The following is a 20,987-nucleotide window of genomic DNA, read 5'->3' on the forward strand; positions in this document are numbered from 1 at the left end:
TTGCCGTCCAGAAGTGCTGTCCGCACAGTCCCAACAGTCGCTCCTCTGTTATTGGGGTTCAGTAACGTCAGCTGTTCCCCAGCTGTGTGTGTGGCAATCCCTCCTACCTCCTCCACCTCCCCCTCCTGTCCCTGGGCTCCAACACCGCCAGTTGCCGTCCAGAAGTGCTGTACGCACAGTCAACAGTCCCTCCTCTGTTATTGGGGTTCAGTAACGTCAGCTGTTCCCCAGCTGTGTGTGTGGCAATCCCTCCTACCTCCTCCACCTCCCCCTCCTGTCCCTGGGCTCCAACACCGCCAGCTGCCGTCCAGAAGTGCTGTACGCACAGTCAACAGTCCCTCCTCTGTTATTGGGGTTCAGTAACGTCAGCTGTTCCCCAGCTGTGTGTGTGGCAATCCCTCCTACCTCCTCCTACCTCCTCCTCCTCCACCTGTCCCTGGGCTCCAACACCGCCAGTTGCCGTCCAGAAGTGCTGTACGCACAGTCAACAGTCCCTCCTCTGTTATTGGGGTTCAGTAACGTCAGCTGTTCCCCAGCTGTGTGTGTGGCAATCCCTCCTACCTCCTCCACCTCCCCCTCCTGTCCCTGGGCTCCAACACCGCCAGTTGCCGTCCAGAAGTGCTGTACGCACAGTCAACAGTCCCTCCTCTGTTATTGGGGTTCAGTAACGTCAGCTGTTCCCCAGCTGTGTGTGTGGCAATCCCTCCTACCTCCTCCACCTCCCCCTCCTGTCCCTGGGCTCCAACACCGCCAGTTGCCGTCCAGAAGTGCTGTACGCACAGTCAACAGTCCCTCCTCTGTTATTGGGGTTCAGTAACGTCAGCTGTTCCCCAGCTGTGTGTGTGGCAATCCCTCCTACCTCCTCCTACCTCCTCCTCCTCCACCTGTCCCTGGGCTCCAACACCGCCAGTTGCCATCCAGAAGTGCTGTACGCACAGTCAACAGTCCCTCCTCTGTTATTGGGGTTCAGTAACGTCAGCTGTTCCCCAGCTGTGTGTGTGGCAATCCCTCCTACCTCCTCCACCTCCCCCTCCTGTCCCTGGGCTCCAACACCGCCAGTTGCCGTCCAGAAGTGCTGTACGCACAGTCAACAGTCCCTCCTCTGTTATTGGGGTTCAGTAACGTCAGCTGTTCCCCAGCTGTGTGTGTGGCAATCCCTCCTACCTCCTCCTACCTCCTCCTCCTCCTCCACCTGTCCCTGGGCTCCAACACCGCCAGTTGCCGTCCAGAAGTGCTCTCCGCACAGTCCCAACAGTCCCTCCTCTGTTATTGGGGTTCAGTAACGTCAGCTGTTCCCCAGCTGTGTGTGTGGCAATCCCTCCTACCTCCTCCACCTCCCCCTCCTGTCCCTGGGCTCCAACACCGCCAGTTGCCGTCCAGAAGTGCTGTACGCACAGTCAACAGTCCCTCCTCTGTTATTGGGGTTCAGTAACGTCAGCTGTTCCCCAGCTGTGTGTGTGGCAATCCCTCCTACCTCCTCCACCTCCCCCTCCTGTCCCTGGGCTCCAACACCGCCAGTTGCCGTCCAGAAGTGCTGTACGCACAGTCAACAGTCCCTCCTCTGTTATTGGGGTTCAGTAACGTCAGCTGTTCCCCAGCTGTGTGTGTGGCAATCCCTCCTACCTCCTCCTACCTCCTCCTCCTCCACCTGTCCCTGGGCTCCAACACCGCCAGTTGCCGTCCAGAAGTGCTGTCCGCACAGTCCCAACAGTCCCTTCTCTGTTATTGGGGTTCAGTAACGTCAGCTGTTCCCCAGCTGTGTGTGTGGCAATCCCTCCTACCTCCTCCACCTCCCCCTCCTGTCCCTGGGCTCCAACACCGCCAGTTGCCGTCCAGAAGTGCTGTACGCACAGTCAACAGTCCCTCCTCTGTTATTGGGGTTCAGTAACGTCAGCTGTTCCCCAGCTGTGTGTGTGGCAATCCCTCCTACCTCCTCCTACCTCCTCCTCCTCCACCTGTCCCTGGGCTCCAACACCGCCAGTTGCCGTCCAGAAGTGCTGTACGCACAGTCAACAGTCCCTCCTCTGTTATTGGGGTTCAGTAACGTCAGCTGTTCCCCAGCTGTGTGTGTGGCAATCCCTCCTACCTCCTCCACCTCCACCACCTGTCCCTGGGCTCCAACAACGCTAGTTGCCGTCCAGAAGTGCTGTCCGCACAGAGCAAAACACCTCGCCAATGTGTTAGTGGGGTTCAGCACCGCCAGCTGTTCCCCTGCTGTGCAGCCGGCAACGTGTACTGCGACCGCCACGCAGGCACAACAAGTTAAATTTAAGGGAACCTGTCCCCCCCCCCCCCAGGCGTTTGTTACTGAAGGAGCCACCTTGTGCAGCAGTAATGATGCAAAGGGTAAAAGTGCCTCTTTTCGTGGTGCTCCTTGCACATGCTGATCCTAACGCTTATGAAAAGTGTCCCCTCCTACCGTGATACCGTCCGGTTGGTGGAACTTTCCTTTGTGATGTGACGCAGCACAGCCGTCATTCTTACCCCCTTGGCGCCGTGCGCCGCCTCCTCAGCGTTGTTTGAATCAGTCCCGGAGCCTGCGCTGTTAGGTTAGCCCTTGGCCATGCACACATTTTGCGCTGCCCGTATTCTGACATCATTTGGTGTCAGGCTGGCTGCGCCTGTGCGGCCGCGCTGGCAGAGAGCCCGCCTCGTACTGTCTTCTGATTAAATCCCACTGGGGGCCTGAGATCCATGGACATGCGCAGTGCATATCTGAACCTCCACCTCTCACTCATCTCCCTACGGCTTATTCAAACTGTGCGGTGTCAGCTGGTCCCTAATAGCATGCCACGGCCGTGACACCGCACAGTCAGAAGAAGCCGTAGGGAGATGAGTGAGAGGTGGAGGTTCAGATATGCACTGCGCATGTCCATGGATCTCAGGCCCCCAGTGGGATTTAATCAGAAGACAGTACGAGGCGGGCTCTCTGCCAGCGCGGCCGCACAGGCGCAGCCAGCCTGACACCAAATGATGTCAGAAGACGGGCAGCGCAAAATGTGTGCATGGCCAAGGGCTAACCTAACAGCGCAGGCTCTGGGACTGATTCAAACAACGCTGAGGAGGCGGCGCACGGCGCCAAGGGGGTAAGAATGACGGCTGTGCTGCGTCACATCACAAAGGAAAGTTCCACCTACCGGACGGTATCACGGTAGGAGGGGACACTTTTTATAAGTGTTAGGTTCAGCATGTGCAAGGACCATAATTAAAAGAGCTAAGTTTACCTTTTCCAGCATTAGTGCTGTACACGATGGCTCTTTCAGCTACAAACACCTGGGGGGGGGGGTTAAAGTTTCCCTTTCAACTTGCTTCAGTGCAGGCTTCGGCCTACACTCTGCTCTCTCTCCTCCTCCTGCTGACCCTGGGCTCTAACACCGCCAGTTTTGGGGCCCAGATGTGCTAGCTGCACAGAGCCAAACACCAGCCAATGTGTCAGTGGGGTTCAGCACCGCCAGCTGTTCCCCTGCTGTGCAGCCGGCATTGTGTCCTGCAAAAGCCACGCAGACACAAGAACTGAAATTGAAGGGAACCTGTCCCCCCTCCCCCAGGCGTTTGTACGTTTTTAAGGCCACCTTGTACAGCGGTAATGCTGCATGTGTGCAAGGTGGCTCATAAACGTATTCTCCTCGCACATGTGGAACTGAAAACACGTCTGAAATGTGTCCTCTGTGTGACCATTTAACCGTCCCGGGGGTGTGACTTTCCTTTGTAATGACACGCTGCAACCCCCTTGGTAGCGCTGCCCGTCTTCTGGCATCATTGTTTGGCTGCCTGCGCCTCTGCGGCCGCCCTGACCCACACAACGCCCCTCGGTGTCTTATTTCTTGGGACTGCGAGGGTGTGATTGATGGGCATGAGCAGTGCATCAGTTCGCCTGTCCCTCATCTCCTTCCGCCTTCTTCAGACTGTGCGGCTTCATGGCCGTGGCATGCGATAAGGGATCAGCTGACGCCGCACAGTCTGCAGCGGGTGTAAGGACCCGAGTGCGAGAGGCGAACATATGTGCTGCGCCAGGCCATGAATCCCAGCCCCGCAGTGTTTTAACAATGTTAAGACACCGCGGGGCTGGGATTCATGGTCATCGCGAACCGCAGCGGCCGACATTAAATGAGGTCAGAAGATGGGCAGCGCTAACAGCGCTAGGCCAGGGGATAACACGACAGCGCAGACTCCTGTACAGCAAATAACAACGCTCAGGAGGCTGCACCCAGCACCAAGGTGGGATTCTTGACATCTGTGCTGCGTCTCATTACAAAGGGAACTCGCGCCTCCAACACAGTTTGACTGTATAAAGGGCTAAATGTTATACGTGTTTCATTCAGCGTGTGCAAGGAGCAAAATTAAAAGAGCAACCTTTGACTTGTGCAGCACTACTGCTGCATAAGCTGTGGCTCTTCTACTTTGTAACCCCTGAGGGGGGGTTAAAGGTTACCTTTGAAATTGGTTCAAGTAGGCTTCGGCCTACACTCTGCTCCCCCTGCAGAGCCCGGGCTCCAACACCGCCAGTTGGGGCCCGGTACTGCTAGCTGCACAGAGCCAAACACCAGCCAATGTGTCAGTGGGGTTCAGCACCGCCAGCTGTTCCCCTGCTGTGCAGCCGGCAACGTGTCCTGCAACAGCCACGCAGGCACAACAGACCCAAAGCTGCCGCCAGTGCAGGCTTCGACCTACACTCTGCTCCATCTCCTCCTCCTGCTGACCCCGGGCTCTAACACCGCCAGTTGGGGCCCGGTACTGCTAGCTGCACAGAGAAAAACACCAGCCAATGTGTCAGTGGGGTTCAGCACCGCCAGCTGTTCCCCTGCTGTGCAGCCGGCATCGTGTCCTGCAAAAGCCACGCAGACACAAGAACTGAAATTGAAGGGAACCTGTCCCCCCTCCCCCAGGCGTTTGTACGTTTTTAAGGCCACCTTGTACAGCGGTAATGCTGCATGTGTGCAAGGTGGCTCATAAACGTATTCTCCTCGCACATGTGGAACTGAAAACACGTCTGAAATGTGTCCTCTGTGTGACCATTTAACCGTCCCGGGGGTGTGACTTTCCTTTGTAATGACACGCTGCAACCCCCTTGGTAGCGCTGCCCGTCTTCTGTCATCATTGTTTGGCTGCCTGCGCCTCTGCGGCCGCCCTGACCCACACAACGCCCCTCGGTGTCTTATTTCTTGGGACTGCGAGGGTGTGATTGATGGGCATGAGCAGTGCATCAGTTCGCCTGTCCCTCATCTCCTTCCGCCTTCTTCAGACTGTGCGGCTTCATGGCCGTGGCATGCGATAAGGGATCAGCCGACGCCGCACAGTCTGCAGCGGGTGTAAGGACCCGAGTGCGAGAGGCGAACATATGTGCTGCGCCAGGCCATGAATCCCAGCCCCGCAGTGTTTTAACAATGTTAAGACACCGCGGGGCTGGGATTCATGGTCATCGCGAACCGCAGCGGCTGACATTAAATGAGGTCAGAAGATGGGCAGCGCTAACAGCGCTAGGCCAGGGGATAACACGACAGCGCAGACTCCTGTACAGCAAATAACAACGCTCAGGAGGCTGCACCCAGCACCAAGGTGGGATTCTTGACATCTGTGCTGCGTCTCATTACAAAGGGAACTCGCGCCTCCAACACAGTTTGACTGTATAAAGGGCTAAATGTTATACGTGTTTCATTCAGCGTGTGCAAGGAGCAAAATTAAAAGAGCAACCTTTGACTTGTGCAGCACTACTGCTGCATAAGCTGTGGCTCTTCTACTTTGTAACCCCTGAGGGGGGGTTAAAGGTTACCTTTGAAATTGGTTCAAGTAGGCTTCGGCCTACACTCTGCTCCCCCTGCAGAGCCCGGGCTCCAACACCGCCAGTTGGGGCCCGGTACTGCTAGCTGCACAGAGCCAAACACCAGCCAATGTGTCAGTGGGGTTCAGCACCGCCAGCTGTTCCCCTGCTGTGCAGCCGGCAACGTGTCCTGCAACAGCCACGCAGGCACAACAGACCCAAAGCTGCCGCCAGTGCAGGCTTCGGCCTACACTCTGCTCCATCTCCTCCTCCTGCTGACCCCGGGCTCTAACACCGCCAGTTGGGGCCCGGTACTGCTAGCTGCACAGAGAAAAACACCAGCCAATGTGTCAGTGGGGTTCAGCACCGCCAGCTGTTCCCCTGCTGTGCAGCCGGCATCGTGTCCTGCAAAAGCCACGCAGACACAAGAACTGAAATTGAAGGGAACCTGTCCCCTCTCCCCCAGGCGTTTGTACGTTTTTAAGGCCACCTTGTACAGCGGTAATGCTGCATGTGTGCAAGGTGGCTCATAAACGTATTCTCCTCGCACATGTGGAACTGAAAACACGTCTGAAATGTGTCCTCTGTGTGACCATTTAACCGTCCCGGGGGTGTGACTTTCCTTTGTAATGACACGCTGCAACCCCCTTGGTAGCGCTGCCCGTCTTCTGGCATCATTGTTTGGCTGCCTGCGCCTCTGCGGCCGCCCTGACCCACACAACGCCCCTCGGTGTCTTATTTCTTGGGACTGCGAGGGTGTGATTGATGGGCATGAGCAGTGCATCAGTTCGCCTGTCCCTCATCTCCTTCCGCCTTCTTCAGACTGTGCGGCTTCATGGCCGTGGCATGCGATAAGGGATCAGCTGACGCCGCACAGTCTGCAGCGGGTGTAATGACCCGAGTGCGAGAGGCGAACATATGTGCTGCGCCAGGCCATGAATCCCAGCCCCGCAGTGTTTTAACAATGTTAAGACACCGCGGGGCTGGGATTCATGGTCATCGCGAACCGCAGCGGCCGACATTAAATGAGGTCAGAAGATGGGCAGCGCTAACAGCGCTAGGCCAGGGGATAACACGACAGCGCAGACTCCTGTACAGCAAATAACAACGCTCAGGAGGCTGCACCCAGCACCAAGGTGGGATTCTTGACATCTGTGCTGCGTCTCATTACAAAGGGAACTCGCGCCTCCAACACAGTTTGACTGTATAAAGGGCTAAATGTTATACGTGTTTCATTCAGCGTGTGCAAGGAGCAAAATTAAAAGAGCAACCTTTGACTTGTGCAGCACTACTGCTGCATAAGCTGTGGCTCTTCTACTTTGTAACCCCTGAGGGGGGGTTAAAGGTTACCTTTGAAATTGGTTCAAGTAGGCTTCGGCCTACACTCTGCTCCCCCTGCAGAGCCCGGGCTCCAACACCGCCAGTTGGGGCCCGGTACTGCTAGCTGCACAGAGCCAAACACCAGCCAATGTGTCAGTGGGGTTCAGCACCGCCAGCTGTTCCCCTGCTGTGCAGCCGGCAACGTGTCCTGCAACAGCCACGCAGGCACAACAGACCCAAAGCTGCCGCCAGTGCAGGCTTCGGCCTACACTCTGCTCCATCTCCTCTTCCTGCTGACCCCGGGCTCTAACACCGCCAGTTGGGGCCCGGTACTGCTAGCTGCACAGAGAAAAACACCAGCCAATGTGTCAGTGGGGTTCAGCACCGCCAGCTGTTCCCCTGCTGTGCAGCCGGCATCGTGTCCTGCAAAAGCCACGCAGACACAAGAACTGAAATTGAAGGGAACCTGTCCCCCCTCCCCCAGGCGTTTGTACGTTTTTAAGGCCATCTTGTACAGCGGTAATGCTGCATGTGTGCAAGGTGGCTCATAAACGTATTCTCCTCGCACATGTGGAACTGAAAACACGTCTGAAATGTGTCCTCTGTGTGACCATTTAACCGTCCCGGGGGCGTGACTTTCCTTTGTAATGACACACTGCAACCCCCTTGGTAGCGCTGCCCGTCTTCTGGCATCATTGTTTGGCTGCCTGCGCCTCTGCGGCCGCCCTGACCCACACAACGCCCCTCGGTGTCTTATTTCTTGGGACTGCGAGGGTGTGATTGATGGGCATGAGCAGTGCATCAGTTCGCCTGTCCCTCATCTCCTTCCGCCTTCTTCAGACTGTGCGGCTTCATGGCCGTGGCATGCGATAAGGGATCAGCCGACGCCGCACAGTCTGCAGCGGGTGTAAGGACCCGAGTGCGAGAGGCGAACATATGTGCTGCGCCAGGCCATGAATCCCAGCCCCGCAGTGTTTTAACAATGTTAAGACACCGCGGGGCTGGGATTCATGGTCATCGCGAACCGCAGCGGCTGACATTAAATGAGGTCAGAAGATGGGCAGCGCTAACAGCGCTAGGCCAGGGGATAACACGACAGCGCAGACTCCTGTACAGCAAATAACAACGCTCAGGAGGCTGCACCCAGCACCAAGGTGGGATTCTTGACATCTGTGCTGCGTCTCATTACAAAGGGAACTCGCGCCTCCAACACAGTTTGACTGTATAAAGGGCTAAATGTTATACGTGTTTCATTCAGCGTGTGCAAGGAGCAAAATTAAAAGAGCAACCTTTGACTTGTGCAGCACTACTGCTGCATAAGCTGTGGCTCTTCTACTTTGTAACCCCTGAGGGGGGGTTAAAGGTTACCTTTTAAATTGGTTCAAGTAGGCTTCGGCCTACACTCTGCTCCCCCTGCAGAGCCCGGGCTCCAACACCGCCAGTTGGGGCCCGGTACTGCTAGCTGCACAGAGCCAAACACCAGCCAATGTGTCAGTGGGGTTCAGCACCGCCAGCTGTTCCCCTGCTGTGCAGCCGGCAACGTGTCCTGCAACAGCCACGCAGGCACAACAGACCCAAAGCTGCCGCCAGTGCAGGCTTCGGCCTACACTCTGCTCCATCTCCTCCTCCTGCTGACCCCGGGCTCTAACACCGCCAGTTGGGGCCCGGTACTGCTAGCTGCACAGAGAAAAACACCAGCCAATGTGTCAGTGGGGTTCAGCACCGCCAGCTGTTCCCCTGCTGTGCAGCCGGCAACGTGTCCTGCAACAGCCACGCAGGCACAACAGACCCAAAGCTGCCGCCAGTGCAGGCTTCGGCCTACACTCTGCTCCATCTCCTCCTCCTGCTGACCCCGGGCTCTAACACCGCCAGTTGGGGCCCGGTACTGCTAGCTGCACAGAGAAAAACACCAGCCAATGCGTCAGTGGGGTTCAGCACCGCCAGCTGTTCCCCTGCTGTGCAGCCGGCAACGTGTCCTGCAACAGCCACGCAGGCACAACAGACCCAAAGCTGCCGCCAGTGCAGGCTTCGGCCTACACTCTGCTCCATCTCCTCCTCCTGCTGACCCCGGGCTCTAACACCGCCAGTTGGGGCCCGGTACTGCTAGCTGCACAGAGAAAAACACCAGCCAATGTGTCAGTGGGGTTCAGCACCGCCAGCTGTTCCCCTGCTGTGCAGCCGGCATCGTGTCCTGCAAAAGCCACGCAGACACTTGCTCTTGTACCTTCTGCTCCCCATCCTGGTTCCAGTACCGTCAGCTGGTTCCGGGCAGAGCCTTTGGCTTAGGTGCCTCCCTCTGGGTATCCGAGTTCCACCAACGTCAGGTGGTCCTTGGTAGTGCTTTCAGGCACGGGTACCTCCTGCTTAGTAACCGGGTTCCAGTAACGTCAGCTGGTCTTTGGTAGTTCCATTGGCTCTTGGACCTTCAGCTACCCATCCGGGTTCCAGCACCGTCAGCTGGTTCTCGGCAGTGTCTTTTGCTCTTGTACCTTCTGCTCCCCATCCTGGTTCCAGTACCGTCAGCTGGTTCCGGGCAGAGCCTTTGGCTTAGGTGCCTCCCTCTGGGTATCCGAGTTCCACCAACGTCAGGTGGTCCTTGGTAGTGCTTTCAGGCACGGGTACCTCCTGCTTAGTAACCGGGTTCCAGTAACGTCAGCTGGTCCTCGGTAGTTCCATTGGCTCTTGGACCTTTGGGTAGCCATCCGAGTTCCAGTTCCATCAGCTGGTTCTCAGCATTTTCTCAGCCTTCTTGTACCTTCTGCTACATTTCCAAGTTCAAGAGACTAAACACGATGACCCGGAAGACCACCCCTAAGATGACGACGACACCAGAGACGACAACCACCGTGATGACGACGACCCTGGAGACGATGACCCCGAAGACCACCCCGATGACGACGACCCCGGAGACGACGACCCTGAAGACCACCCCGATGACGACGACCCCGGAGACGACGACCCTGGAGACGACGACGACCTGGAAGACCGAGAAGCAGAAGAACAAGAGGCTGCAGAACAAAGAGCAGAAGAACATTAAGCATAACACTAAATATCAGAGCAAAAAATATTATCTAAATTATAAGCAGAAGAAGACTAAGCAGTGTATGGGGGTGAGTCCGTTCCTCCTCGTGGTGCCCCTGGATAAAGCCTGATGCTGCAGGCCAAACTGAACGCGGACAAATGTAACTCTTTTGTGACAGGCAGAACGGAAGGTGTAATCTTCAAACTTTTATAGATAACAACTACGGGAATGCCTGTCACAAATAAGAATATGATGAAGAAGTAGAATATGATGAAGATAATAGTAAAATAAAAAGAATATGAACAATGTAAGAAAAAAAATAATAGGTAGAAGATGAAGAAGATGAATAAGGTGAAGAAGTTGATGTCAAAGAAGCTGATGATGAGGATAATGAAGAAGAAAGTGTGGGAGAAGTAAAAAAGAAGGTGAAGGGCATGGAAGTAGTGAAACATCAATATCTGACAAAATAAAAAAAAATTAACAGTCAAAATCTTTCTACCGCCGAACGTCATAAAAAAAAAAAAACCTGCTATTCTATTACATTGGGCTAAACCTCTGTGCCTTTAATGTCTCCGCCACGTCCCCCAATACATCCTACATTATTCTTAGTTGTTTTCCTTCATGTAGAATGAACCTACAAGTTTATAAAGGGTTTATTTTAATTCCGATATTTTCGTCCCATTGACTTGCATTGGGATCGGGTATCGGTATCGGATTAGATACGATATTTTGACGGTATCGGCCGATACTTTCCGATACCGATACTTTCCGATATCGGAAAGTATCGCTCAACACTAGTCACTGTATATATATTTTCATATTCCTTTTATTATAAATTTCCTCATGCACCCCACAGATAAGGCACTGCTTGTTTGATGGGGATGAAACATGTTGTCCATGGCTTCTATCATTAATTATAAATGATGTCCCCCACTGTGAATCCTGATGTCCTTTAACCTTTTCCTGACACCAGCAAAGAAAAATGTCTACAGAAAATCCGCTCTGGTCACAGCTGTTAGCAACAGAGCAGCAGAGCAATTCCAAACAAAGACCTTCCTCACTTTATGTGACTACAGTATCTGTTGTAATGGTTATTAAAGACCTGGGAGATTATTCTGTCATATATATGTCAAAGAACATTAGGAGGTTGTCAATAGACAGCCTCCTATTACGAACTACACTCAGCTCTAATAATTCATTTATCTCAAATCTCATTAATTACTGTAGAGTTCTTAAAAAAATCATTTTATTCAGTATAAGAAGTAAAACAATGGTTGCTAATTGTAAAGTACAACAATGGACTCCAATTATCAAAAATGACTAAAATACAACTGGACTTGTTGCATTGGTAACCAGAACTATTCTTTCATTACTAAAACTGCTGTGGTAGATAAATATGTATATTGTGATTAGTTGCTGTGGGCTACAAAACCATTTTTCCTATGAGACAGATCAGATTAATCTGCCTCACTATGTATTTATGTAGTTTTAATCTGAGAAATCATTTTGCCCTTTTTGTCATTATAAAAATCAATAAAAGAGGCCGTACATACTAGATGAATGTTATCCAAACTCAGCAATTGGGGTGGGACTGTGCAACTATCTGATGCTTAAGATGAGGCTTTTACTCGCTAAAGAGGAAAGAAAGTTTGGATATGTTGAATTTTAACATACCTAATTCTTTATTTCTCAAGTGCAATAAGTTAGTATCTGGCTGCAGCTGTCAATGTATTTACAATGGGTACGGAAAGTATAATTTCAGACCCCTTTCAATTTTTCACTCTTTGTTTCATTGCAGCCATTAGGTAAATTCAAAAAAGTTTATTTTTGTTCTCATTAATGTACGCTCTTGTACCCCATCTTGACTGAAAAAAAAAAACAGAAATATAGAAATTTTTGCAAATTTATTAAAAAAGAAAAACTGAAATATCACATGGTCATAAGTATTCAAATCCTTTGCTCAGACACTTATATTTAAGTCACATGCTGTCCATTTCCTTGTGATCCTCTTTGAGATGGTTCTACTCCTTCATTGGAATCCAGCTGTGTTTAATTAAACTGATAGGACTTGATTTGGAAAGGCGCACACCTGTCTATATAAGACCTCACAGCTCACAGTGCAAGTCACACCAAATGAGAATCATGAGGTCAAAGGAACTGGCCGAGGAGCTCAGAGACAGAATTGTGGCAAGGCACAGATCTGGCCATGGTTACAAAAGAATTTCTGCAATACTTAAGGTTCATAAGAGCATAGTGGTCTTCATAATCCATAGATGGAAAATGTTTGGGACCACCAGAAGTCTACCTAGACCTGGCCGTCCAGCCAAACTGAGCAATCGTGTGAGAAGAGTCTTGGTGAGAGAGGTAAAGAAGAACCCCAAGATCACTGTGGCTGAGCTCCACAGATGTAGTAGGGAGATGGGAGAAAGTTCCACAAAGTCATCTATAACTGCAGCCCTCCATCAGTAAGGCATTTATGACAGAGTGGCCCGACGGAAGCCTCTCCTCAATGCAAGACATATGAAAGCCTGCACAGAGTTTGTTAAAAAACACATGAAGGATTCCCAGACTATGAGAAATAAGATTCTCTGGTCTAATGAGACGAAGATTTAGATTTTGATGATAATTCTAAGCGGTATGTGTGGAGATAACTAGGTACTGCTCATCACCTGCCCAATACAATCCCAACTGTGAAACATGGTGGTGGCAGCATCATGCTATGGGGGCCTTTTTCAGCTGTAGGATCAGGATGACTGGTTGCAATTGAACGAAACATGAATGTTGCCAAGTACAGAGATATCCTGGATGTAAACCTCTTCCAGAGTGCTCTGCACCTTAGACTTGGCTGAAGCTTCACGTTCCAACAAGACAATGACCCTAAGCACACAGCTAAAATAACAAAGGAGTGGCTTCAGAACAACTCTGTGACCATTCTTGACTGGCCCAGCCAGAGCTCTGACCGAAACCCAATTGAGCATCTCTGAAGAGACCTGAAAATGGCTGTCCACCAACGTTCACCATCCAACCTGACGGAACTGAAGAGGATCTGCCAGGAAGAATGGCAGAGGATCCCCAAATCCAGATGTGAAAAACTTGTTGCATCATTCGTAAAAAGACTCATGGCTGTATTAGCTCAAAAGGGTGCTTGTACTCAATACTGAGCAAAGGGTCTGAATACTTATGACCATGTGATATTTCAGTTTTTCTTTTTTAATAAATTTGCAAAAATTTCTACATTTTTGTTTTTTTTTCAATCAAGATGTTGTGCAGAGTGTGCATTAATGAGAAAAAAATGAACTTTTTTTGAATTTACCAAAGGGCTGCAATGAAACAAAGAGTGAAACATTTAAGGGGGTCTGAATACTTTCCATACCCACTGTACATGTAAAGGGAACCCTTCATGTAAAATAACGCTGTTTATCTGCAGGTTAATAGCGTTCTGACAGCGAGTGGTGCCGGCACTGAGAGCCTCGCTGCTGGGAGGAAATGAACTTTATTCTCCCCGGCAGGCTTGCTCTTTCAGTCATGGGGTGGTACCGGAACAGGTTCACTCAGTATATAGAGAGAGGAGGCTGTAGCCTCATCCATGGCACTGACTGAAGGCTCAGCATTATGGTCCGCTGTCAGTCAGAGCTTGGGAGTGCTTACAGCAGCCGCTCTCTATACATTGGATGGAATAACTGTTGTAGTGTAAGATGGTAGATAAAAGCTTAAATTAAGCTAGGGTGTGAAAGAAAATGAAAACTAGCTTGTGAGCCTCATTTGGTAGAAAGAGACTTGGCACTAAATTCATATTATCCTTTGCACCATTCACATGGATTCACCATGTTCTTTTCTATATTTTATCAGGTTTCTTTTCTACAAGCTGCACGGTGCTGGAAATATCTGAAAAGGATGGTACCAGAGAACTTAGAACGTGTGGCCAGTCTGACCTTCCCATGTAAGGACTAGGATCATTAGGACAGCCGTGTTTTTTCAGCTGTTTTGGGTATCCATTACATAGGCCTCTGGGCCAACAATCAGCTCTCAATAACCATTACTTCTCAGCTCACTTTATCTGAATTAATACATTTTGGAAAAATACCCAGCTTGCTGGAAGACAACAAAAAGAGTTCAGGAAACTTCCGCAGTGACTGCTTGCCCTTTACCACAAAAATATACTTCTAAATTTCATTATGATCCTGAGAGAAAAGATTTTCCTCCAAGTTCCGCCTTCCTCTGTACCAAACTGATTGATCTATAAAGAAATTCTCCCATCAGCAATATTCCTGCTAGCCAAGACAGTTCCTCTGCCCAGGATATTTAATTCTGTATTTTTTGGCTTTAGAGAAGGAGTTCTAATTTTCTGGATACAGTCCACAGTGTAAATATACTGTCCAGAGAGGCAAGGGTGATAAAGAAAATATGAATGTTCTCTGCAGTGAAATCTGAAAGTTTTATTGTTCTCGTTACACCTTTCTGGGATGTACAGCAGAGATCAGAATCCTAAATCTATCCTTCTCACTATTAAGGAAGACTGCTTTATATTATCATGCTAATGTGCTAGTACTTTATGGCTCAGAATAGCCAAAGGCAAAAACAACAAAAAACAAAATGCCTTATTTTTTTCTTAATTGGATAATTGTGATCCACAGGGGAGACCAGAGGTCATGCTGCTTACCAGTCAATCAAGAGTAGAGTAGAGATAAGAAGACATTTGCAGTACAGCGGAACTTGTCAGTAGTCCATCTCATTGATATACATAATTCTCCACAGTGATGAAGCAAGAAAAGTATTTTCAAGCATTCTTCTGACTTGGTCAAAAAGGTATAAACAAAATCATGAGACTGTATAACGGTAGAAATTAATTTCTCAATTCACATGTAAGTTTGGCTTGCCAGTTGCATTTATTAATAAATATGACAGGACAGTGGCGCCACTTATAACAAGGGAAAACAATATAAATTGGCCCAGAGTCAAACCTAGTAGCCCTGTAATTATCTGCCAATGATTAATATTACCTTTGGCTCATTATATAAGCATTTATTTGGCAAAAAAGATATTTATTTTTACAGACGCAACAAGAAAGAGCAGACGCCAGACATCTTTTGTGTTGCATATATCAGGGGAAAAACCATAAGAACTGACCTAAAAAATAAAACCTTCTATTCTATTTATTCCCTCACAATAAATGTCTGTATGTGACTGACAACCTCCATAGACAATATAGAAAGACTCAGTATCTGCTGATGTGTCTGTATTTCTGTGTCAGCAGAATTTCAGAATCTGTAATGAGAATTAAGGTCCCCATACACATTACACTAATGCTGACCAAACCCACTGGTATCGATGAGTTCAGCCGACAGTCTAATGTGTACTGGGGCACCAGCCACCTGATAATCAACAGAGATATCGATTGGGTATGGCTAATTTCAGAGTGCTAATAGAAATTGACATGCTGTGGCTCGTAAACCTGCACCGCGGGTGAGTTTATGCCACGCCAATAGAAGCACAGCGGGCAATGGATTTCTATAAATCTCATCGACTGCATTTGTACTGCACAACGCAGCGCTTTGAACACAACGCAAGTGTGCGGAGTCCAAAACACTGCTATTCTTGACTGTGGGCATGTACCCTTAGTAGTTATTTTCGTAACACTGGAAACGTGTCAGTCCTTCATTGCTAACATGTTCATCTTTTCCACTGCAAAGGAAAAAGAAGATTTTGTTACTTTATTCCTTGGATGTTCTGCTCTTTTTCTCTATATATGTTGAAAAAAGTATACATTCTGTCTTTAACTGTTAAGCAGTGTACTTATTTGGAGGACATGGGACATGAAATATGAAGTGCCGCCCCGCTATGCATCGAGAGTTGCATCTGAGGCCACAAAAATTGCTTGAAAACTATTACTTTAAAAAGTTTGGTCAGCTTGTACATTCGATTAACTGAGGAATGATAAAGACCTACTTATGCAGCCGATAATCAGGAATTAGCGATCATTAGAAAGCTCGTTGGCTGATTGCTGGCAAACATATGAAGAATGAACAAAATGCTCACTCGTTCTTCATTCAGTGATTGGACAGTTAATTCCGGCATTTAAATCATTGTTCTTGGCAGTATATCAGCCTGTGCCAACAGGTGATATACGATCCAGTTGATGAACACATAGGTCCGCTGCGCCGCTGGACTAAATCAATTCTTCAGAAATGATGATGAGGAAAAGGTTTTTTTTTGTAAATTCTTTATTTAGGAATGTTGAAATAGGCAGTATAACAGCAAAGATAATATAAGCGTATGTAACGAATTGAAACAGAGGCACAGATGTAGAAGTTCACATTCGTATTTATTGACGTTAAATGTGGAACCACTAGACCATGGTCCGGGGGGCTCCAAAGGGGGCGTTACTGCATGAGCCCCAGACACCCGTAGTTAGTCTCCTCAAACAGGGACAGAATGGTATTCCCGGAGGACACGAGTGCTACCTTCAGTTAGACCCCATACTCGTGGCGGCTGTCCCAGTGGAACAGATAAGCCAGCAGGGTTAGTGGATGCTGCAGAACTGACCGGAAGATACCGGGTGTTCGAGTAGAAGCTGGTACCGGGAGTACTGGCATAGGCTGGAAGAGTGGCAGACAGACTGGCTGAACTAGACGGGTCCCGCGTAGATAGTGCGGATGCAGTCCTGAATAACCGGGTAACAGATAGCAGCGGATCTGTGGAAACAGACAGTGTAAGCGGAGTACTTGGCAGATACTTTAGAAACAGAAGCGCACCAGGCTCCGGCGCCCCCCCTAAGGTGGAGGGGCTAGAAATAGTAGCCAGCCACACGCTGTTAGAGGCAACCTTGGGAAAATGCACACTGTCTCTTTAAGAGACAGGGAGCAAGCGAGCGTGCGACCTAAGAACCCTGCATGGGAACCTGCTCGCCAAGAAGCAGGAGAGGAAGGAGGGGCAGAAGCTGCATTCAGACAGCGTGGAGCCGGCACAGAGTGAGAGTCCCGACGGAGACCCCCTGGAGGTACAGGAAAATGACCGGGTGTAACAGCGTAAAACAGCATTCGTTTTCTGTAAGGGGTACAACATTTCGGGAATCTGGAAGAAGAGAAGAGGAGAAGAGAGAGGAAGAGAGGGAAATTGAATGAAGATGAGAAGGCTGGGGGACAGGGTAGGGGGGCAGTAGAAAAGGCTTTTTATTCACAACGCATTTCAACGCCAGTGGAACGTGTCTTTTTCGAGTGAAAAAACAACCGGAGGATTTATCCACCATCAGCGAGGCAGCAGCAGCTATTTGTCTTCATGTTTACATAGGAGTTATGCCTGTCACAACTCCAACAGGTGAGCGTAACAAGCACTCGCCTACCCTCCCTCCGTAGGGTATCACTCTATTGTGCGCTGTTTCCCACTACTAGATTTACACAACAAGTGATAACTACATAACTATATTATTTTATGCACAAAGGACAGTCATATTAACTATTTTGTGGCTTTAAATTCTGGTCAGCTTTTCAAAACAGGTAATAATGGTTTAATATATAGCTGATCGGCAGTCATTTAGTTACCAGAGACGATCAGTGTAAATGGGCCTTGACTGTTGGATGAATGGCTTTGTCTCTGTAGTCTTCATGCTTTGTATGCTGCTCAGAGTTAAAAGAACACTGTAATCAGGACTCCACCCTAGACAAATGCTTTCATGGCCTGAAGGATTGCGAATGTATATTACTATTATTAACAGTTCACATGGAGGAATGCCGCTGGTTTACTCTTGCATCTGTTTCCAATTTTATCTCGAATTTCCTAAGATCCACTGTTACAAATCCAGTCCTGATATAACTGGTCTCCGCTGTTTCTAATAACATCTAAGTAGCAATGATCTTGTTAATCCTGATCTGCAAAAATATCGTTGTAATTACAGGATAATTCCACCTACAATGTCCCTGTCCCAAACTAGTATTGGACAGTCTGAAAAGCCCATTAATTCAGAGCTCGGATTAACCCTCCTGTTTTCTAGATATGTGATAGGAGTAAGCCATGTAAACACCTTCCGTTGTATCAATGTATTGCTGCATTCTTTAATGAACAACTCAGGGATTAGTCGGAATAAAGTATCTGACGGTGGGAAGTAATTACTACCCTGATAGGTTGTTGTACTATCTGGCTCTTCCTTGTTCTCATCTTTCTAATTTTATGCTTTTGTAAGTTTTAGGTTAATATCAAAGTATTTTTTACTAATTGCATCAACTTTTCATTTTCTCTTGCATATTTCTTGTTACTTTAACATTATATCTATCATATTGTTGAACATTATCCAAAAGTTTAAAAAACTAAAATATAATTTACAGTTCTACAGCTATCTGCTTATAAAATACTGTTTAGATAGGGAAATTATGTTCCGATTCTGTAATTTAAGGTAACGTCACATTAAGCGACGCTGCAGCGATATAGACAACGATGCCGATCGCTGCAGCGGCGCTGTTTCGTCGTTGTGTGGTCGCTGGGGAGCTGTCACACAGACAGCTCTCCAGCGACCAACGATGCCGAAGTCCCCGGGTAACCAGGGTAAACATCGGGTTACTAAGCGCAGGGCCGCGCTTAGTAACCCTATGTTTACCCTGGTTACCAGTGTAAATGTAAAAAAAACCAAACACTACATACTTACATTCTGGTGTCTGTCGCGTCCCCGGCATCCGCTTCCCTGCACTGTGTAAGCGCCGGCCCTAAAGCACAGCGGTGACGTCACCACTGTGCTTTGCTTTACGGCCGGCACTGACACATTCAGTGTAGGTTTTGGGGTTTCTTTGGAGCAGATGCGCTCCCTGCATCATCTTGCTGGTATGGTATGCTCTTTGGGTATTATGCATTGTCCCTAAATATTACTTACCATCTTACTATTATTATCTGTGGTACTTTGCTTCCATTGTACTTAATGGTTACTACTATGGGGCCCATACAATTTATTTGTTGCCCTTTATTCCCAGGACACTATACCTAGCTTGCTGCTGTGGGATGTATTGCCTGTCTCCATGTTCACATACACTGTGTTTGTGGCCCTTTTAACCACTGCCACTTTTATATTCCTTGTAGTGTTATTAATGTTATATTTAATAAAAAAAAATTTCTACTATATAGTGGACTTTTGTGCATCGTTTTTCTTATATTTTTGCTGTTTAGCTTTTGGTGTGTCCCATATTATTCCATGATCAGGCACCATTCACTCTCTATCCTTGTACCATTGAGACACTATGAACAGAGGGTGTGCACGTGGTTGCCTGCATTGTTTTCCTTGCCTTTACACATTCAGTGTAGGAAGCTCTGAGCAGCAGCGCGGACGCCGGGGGACGTGACAGATATCAGAAGGTGAGTATGTACTGGTTTTTTTTTTACTTTTACAATGGTAACCAGGGTAAATATCGGGTTACTAAGCGCGGCCCTGCGCTTAGTAACCCGATATTTACCCTGGTTACCATTGTAAAACATTGCTGGCATCATTGCTTTTGCTGTCAAACACAACGATACACGCCGATCTGACGACCAAATAAAGTTCTGGACTTCTAGCTCCGACCAGCGATATCACAGCAGGATCCAGATCGCTGCTGCGTGTCAAACACAACGATATCGCTATCCAGGACGCTGCAACGTCACGGATCGCTATAGTTATCGTTGTTAAGTTGTTCAGTGTGAAGGTACCTTTAGGCTATACAACTAGTGAAGTTCCCTTGGGGGAAGAAGGAGAGAAAATAACACTTTATGGTTATAGTATAATTGAAATAGTTAAAGCCAAAGATATGGAATTTTCTCACCTGATGAAGTTTTGCACATAAAGGCACAACTCCAAAAGTACTCAAGGTAGATCCAAAAGTTTCAGCTGATCTGGTGTGCTGTTGGAAAATCCTCCAGGGTAGTGTCGGCACTGCGTAGAGTGAAATTAGAAGGTGGATGGCGCTCCTGTGGTAGTGAATTTGACAAGTAAAAATAGTACCAAAAATGAAATAATTTATGAAAAATGCAACGCATTTCGACTATATCCAGCCTTCCTCAGGTGTCTGAGAAAGACTGGATACAGTCAAAATGCTTTGAGTTTTTTAAAAATGTATATATTTTTATTTAATACTATTTATACTCATCACAATCCTGTTACTAGAGAGCCATCCACCTGATAATTACACATTAATTTTGGTTATGCTCACATGTGGCATTTTTGTAGCTTTTTTAATGCATTTTTTTATGTGGAAAATATGTTGTGTTTTACAGTAAAAGCAAAAGCTCTGACATTTCAGAAACCTCATGCACACACAGCTTTTTTTCCTGTCCGAATTTGAAAACCGCAATGTTTTTGACATCTGCAACATGTCAATTCTTTCAGGTTTTTTTTACACACAGAAACCTATGAGAAAGTTGAAGCACATAACATTTGTTCTGCGCTTTCCACCTTTTTTGGTGAATTAAACAAACTCTAGTAACATGTACTGCAGACAAATCACACATGTAATTTGCCTGAAACATGCAGCAAATTGCAGCTATTTGCTCAATTTTTACTGCCAAGAGTGAATGTTTTGGCTGTTTTGGCTGCAGAAAAGTGCCACACGTGAACATAGCCTTAGATGATTTTTACTTGATCCTCAATGTCCTTATGGTCTAGTAAATACTGGCATTTTAAATCAGATTTTCTACATGTCCAGACTTTGTAGGCGTGAAGAATGGAGTTCTCTGGCAGATGTTTTCAAATGAGCTAATTGTTTTAAGCATAGCAAATGAAAGATTACATGGTACCTGTCAATCATTCTAACAAAAGATCTAACACTTCATGTATCCCTCACAACTGCCATTCTTAGCATCAACCACTAGTGATGGCCACCATAGCACCTCATGTTTCAAATCTTTCCTTGTCGGTTTCTGGTACATAATTATTTA

The 20,987-nt window shown here is 48.2% G+C and overlaps 1 protein-coding gene across 6 annotated transcripts in view; it reads right to left on the reverse strand.

The window, feature by feature from the left end:
* PARD3B (par-3 family cell polarity regulator beta) overlaps window positions 1-20,987 on the reverse strand; it is a 2,038,921-nt gene that overhangs the window by 161,391 nt on the left and 1,856,543 nt on the right. Inside the window, exon 23 of one of the 6 annotated variants that reach the window (XM_077271963.1) lies at window positions 16,467-16,792. The exons of the other annotated variants lie outside the window; for them this stretch is intronic. Within the exon in view, the coding sequence (XP_077128078.1) occupies window positions 16,726-16,792 (67 nt within the window). The 3' untranslated portion in view covers window positions 16,467-16,725. Of the gene's footprint in view, window positions 1-16,466; window positions 16,793-20,987 lie in introns of those variants that run through there. 6 annotated transcript variants of the gene reach the window in all.

Source organism: Ranitomeya variabilis, chromosome 7, assembly GCF_051348905.1.
Source record: "Ranitomeya variabilis isolate aRanVar5 chromosome 7, aRanVar5.hap1, whole genome shotgun sequence".
Classification (NCBI taxonomy): domain Eukaryota; kingdom Metazoa; phylum Chordata; class Amphibia; order Anura; family Dendrobatidae; genus Ranitomeya; species Ranitomeya variabilis.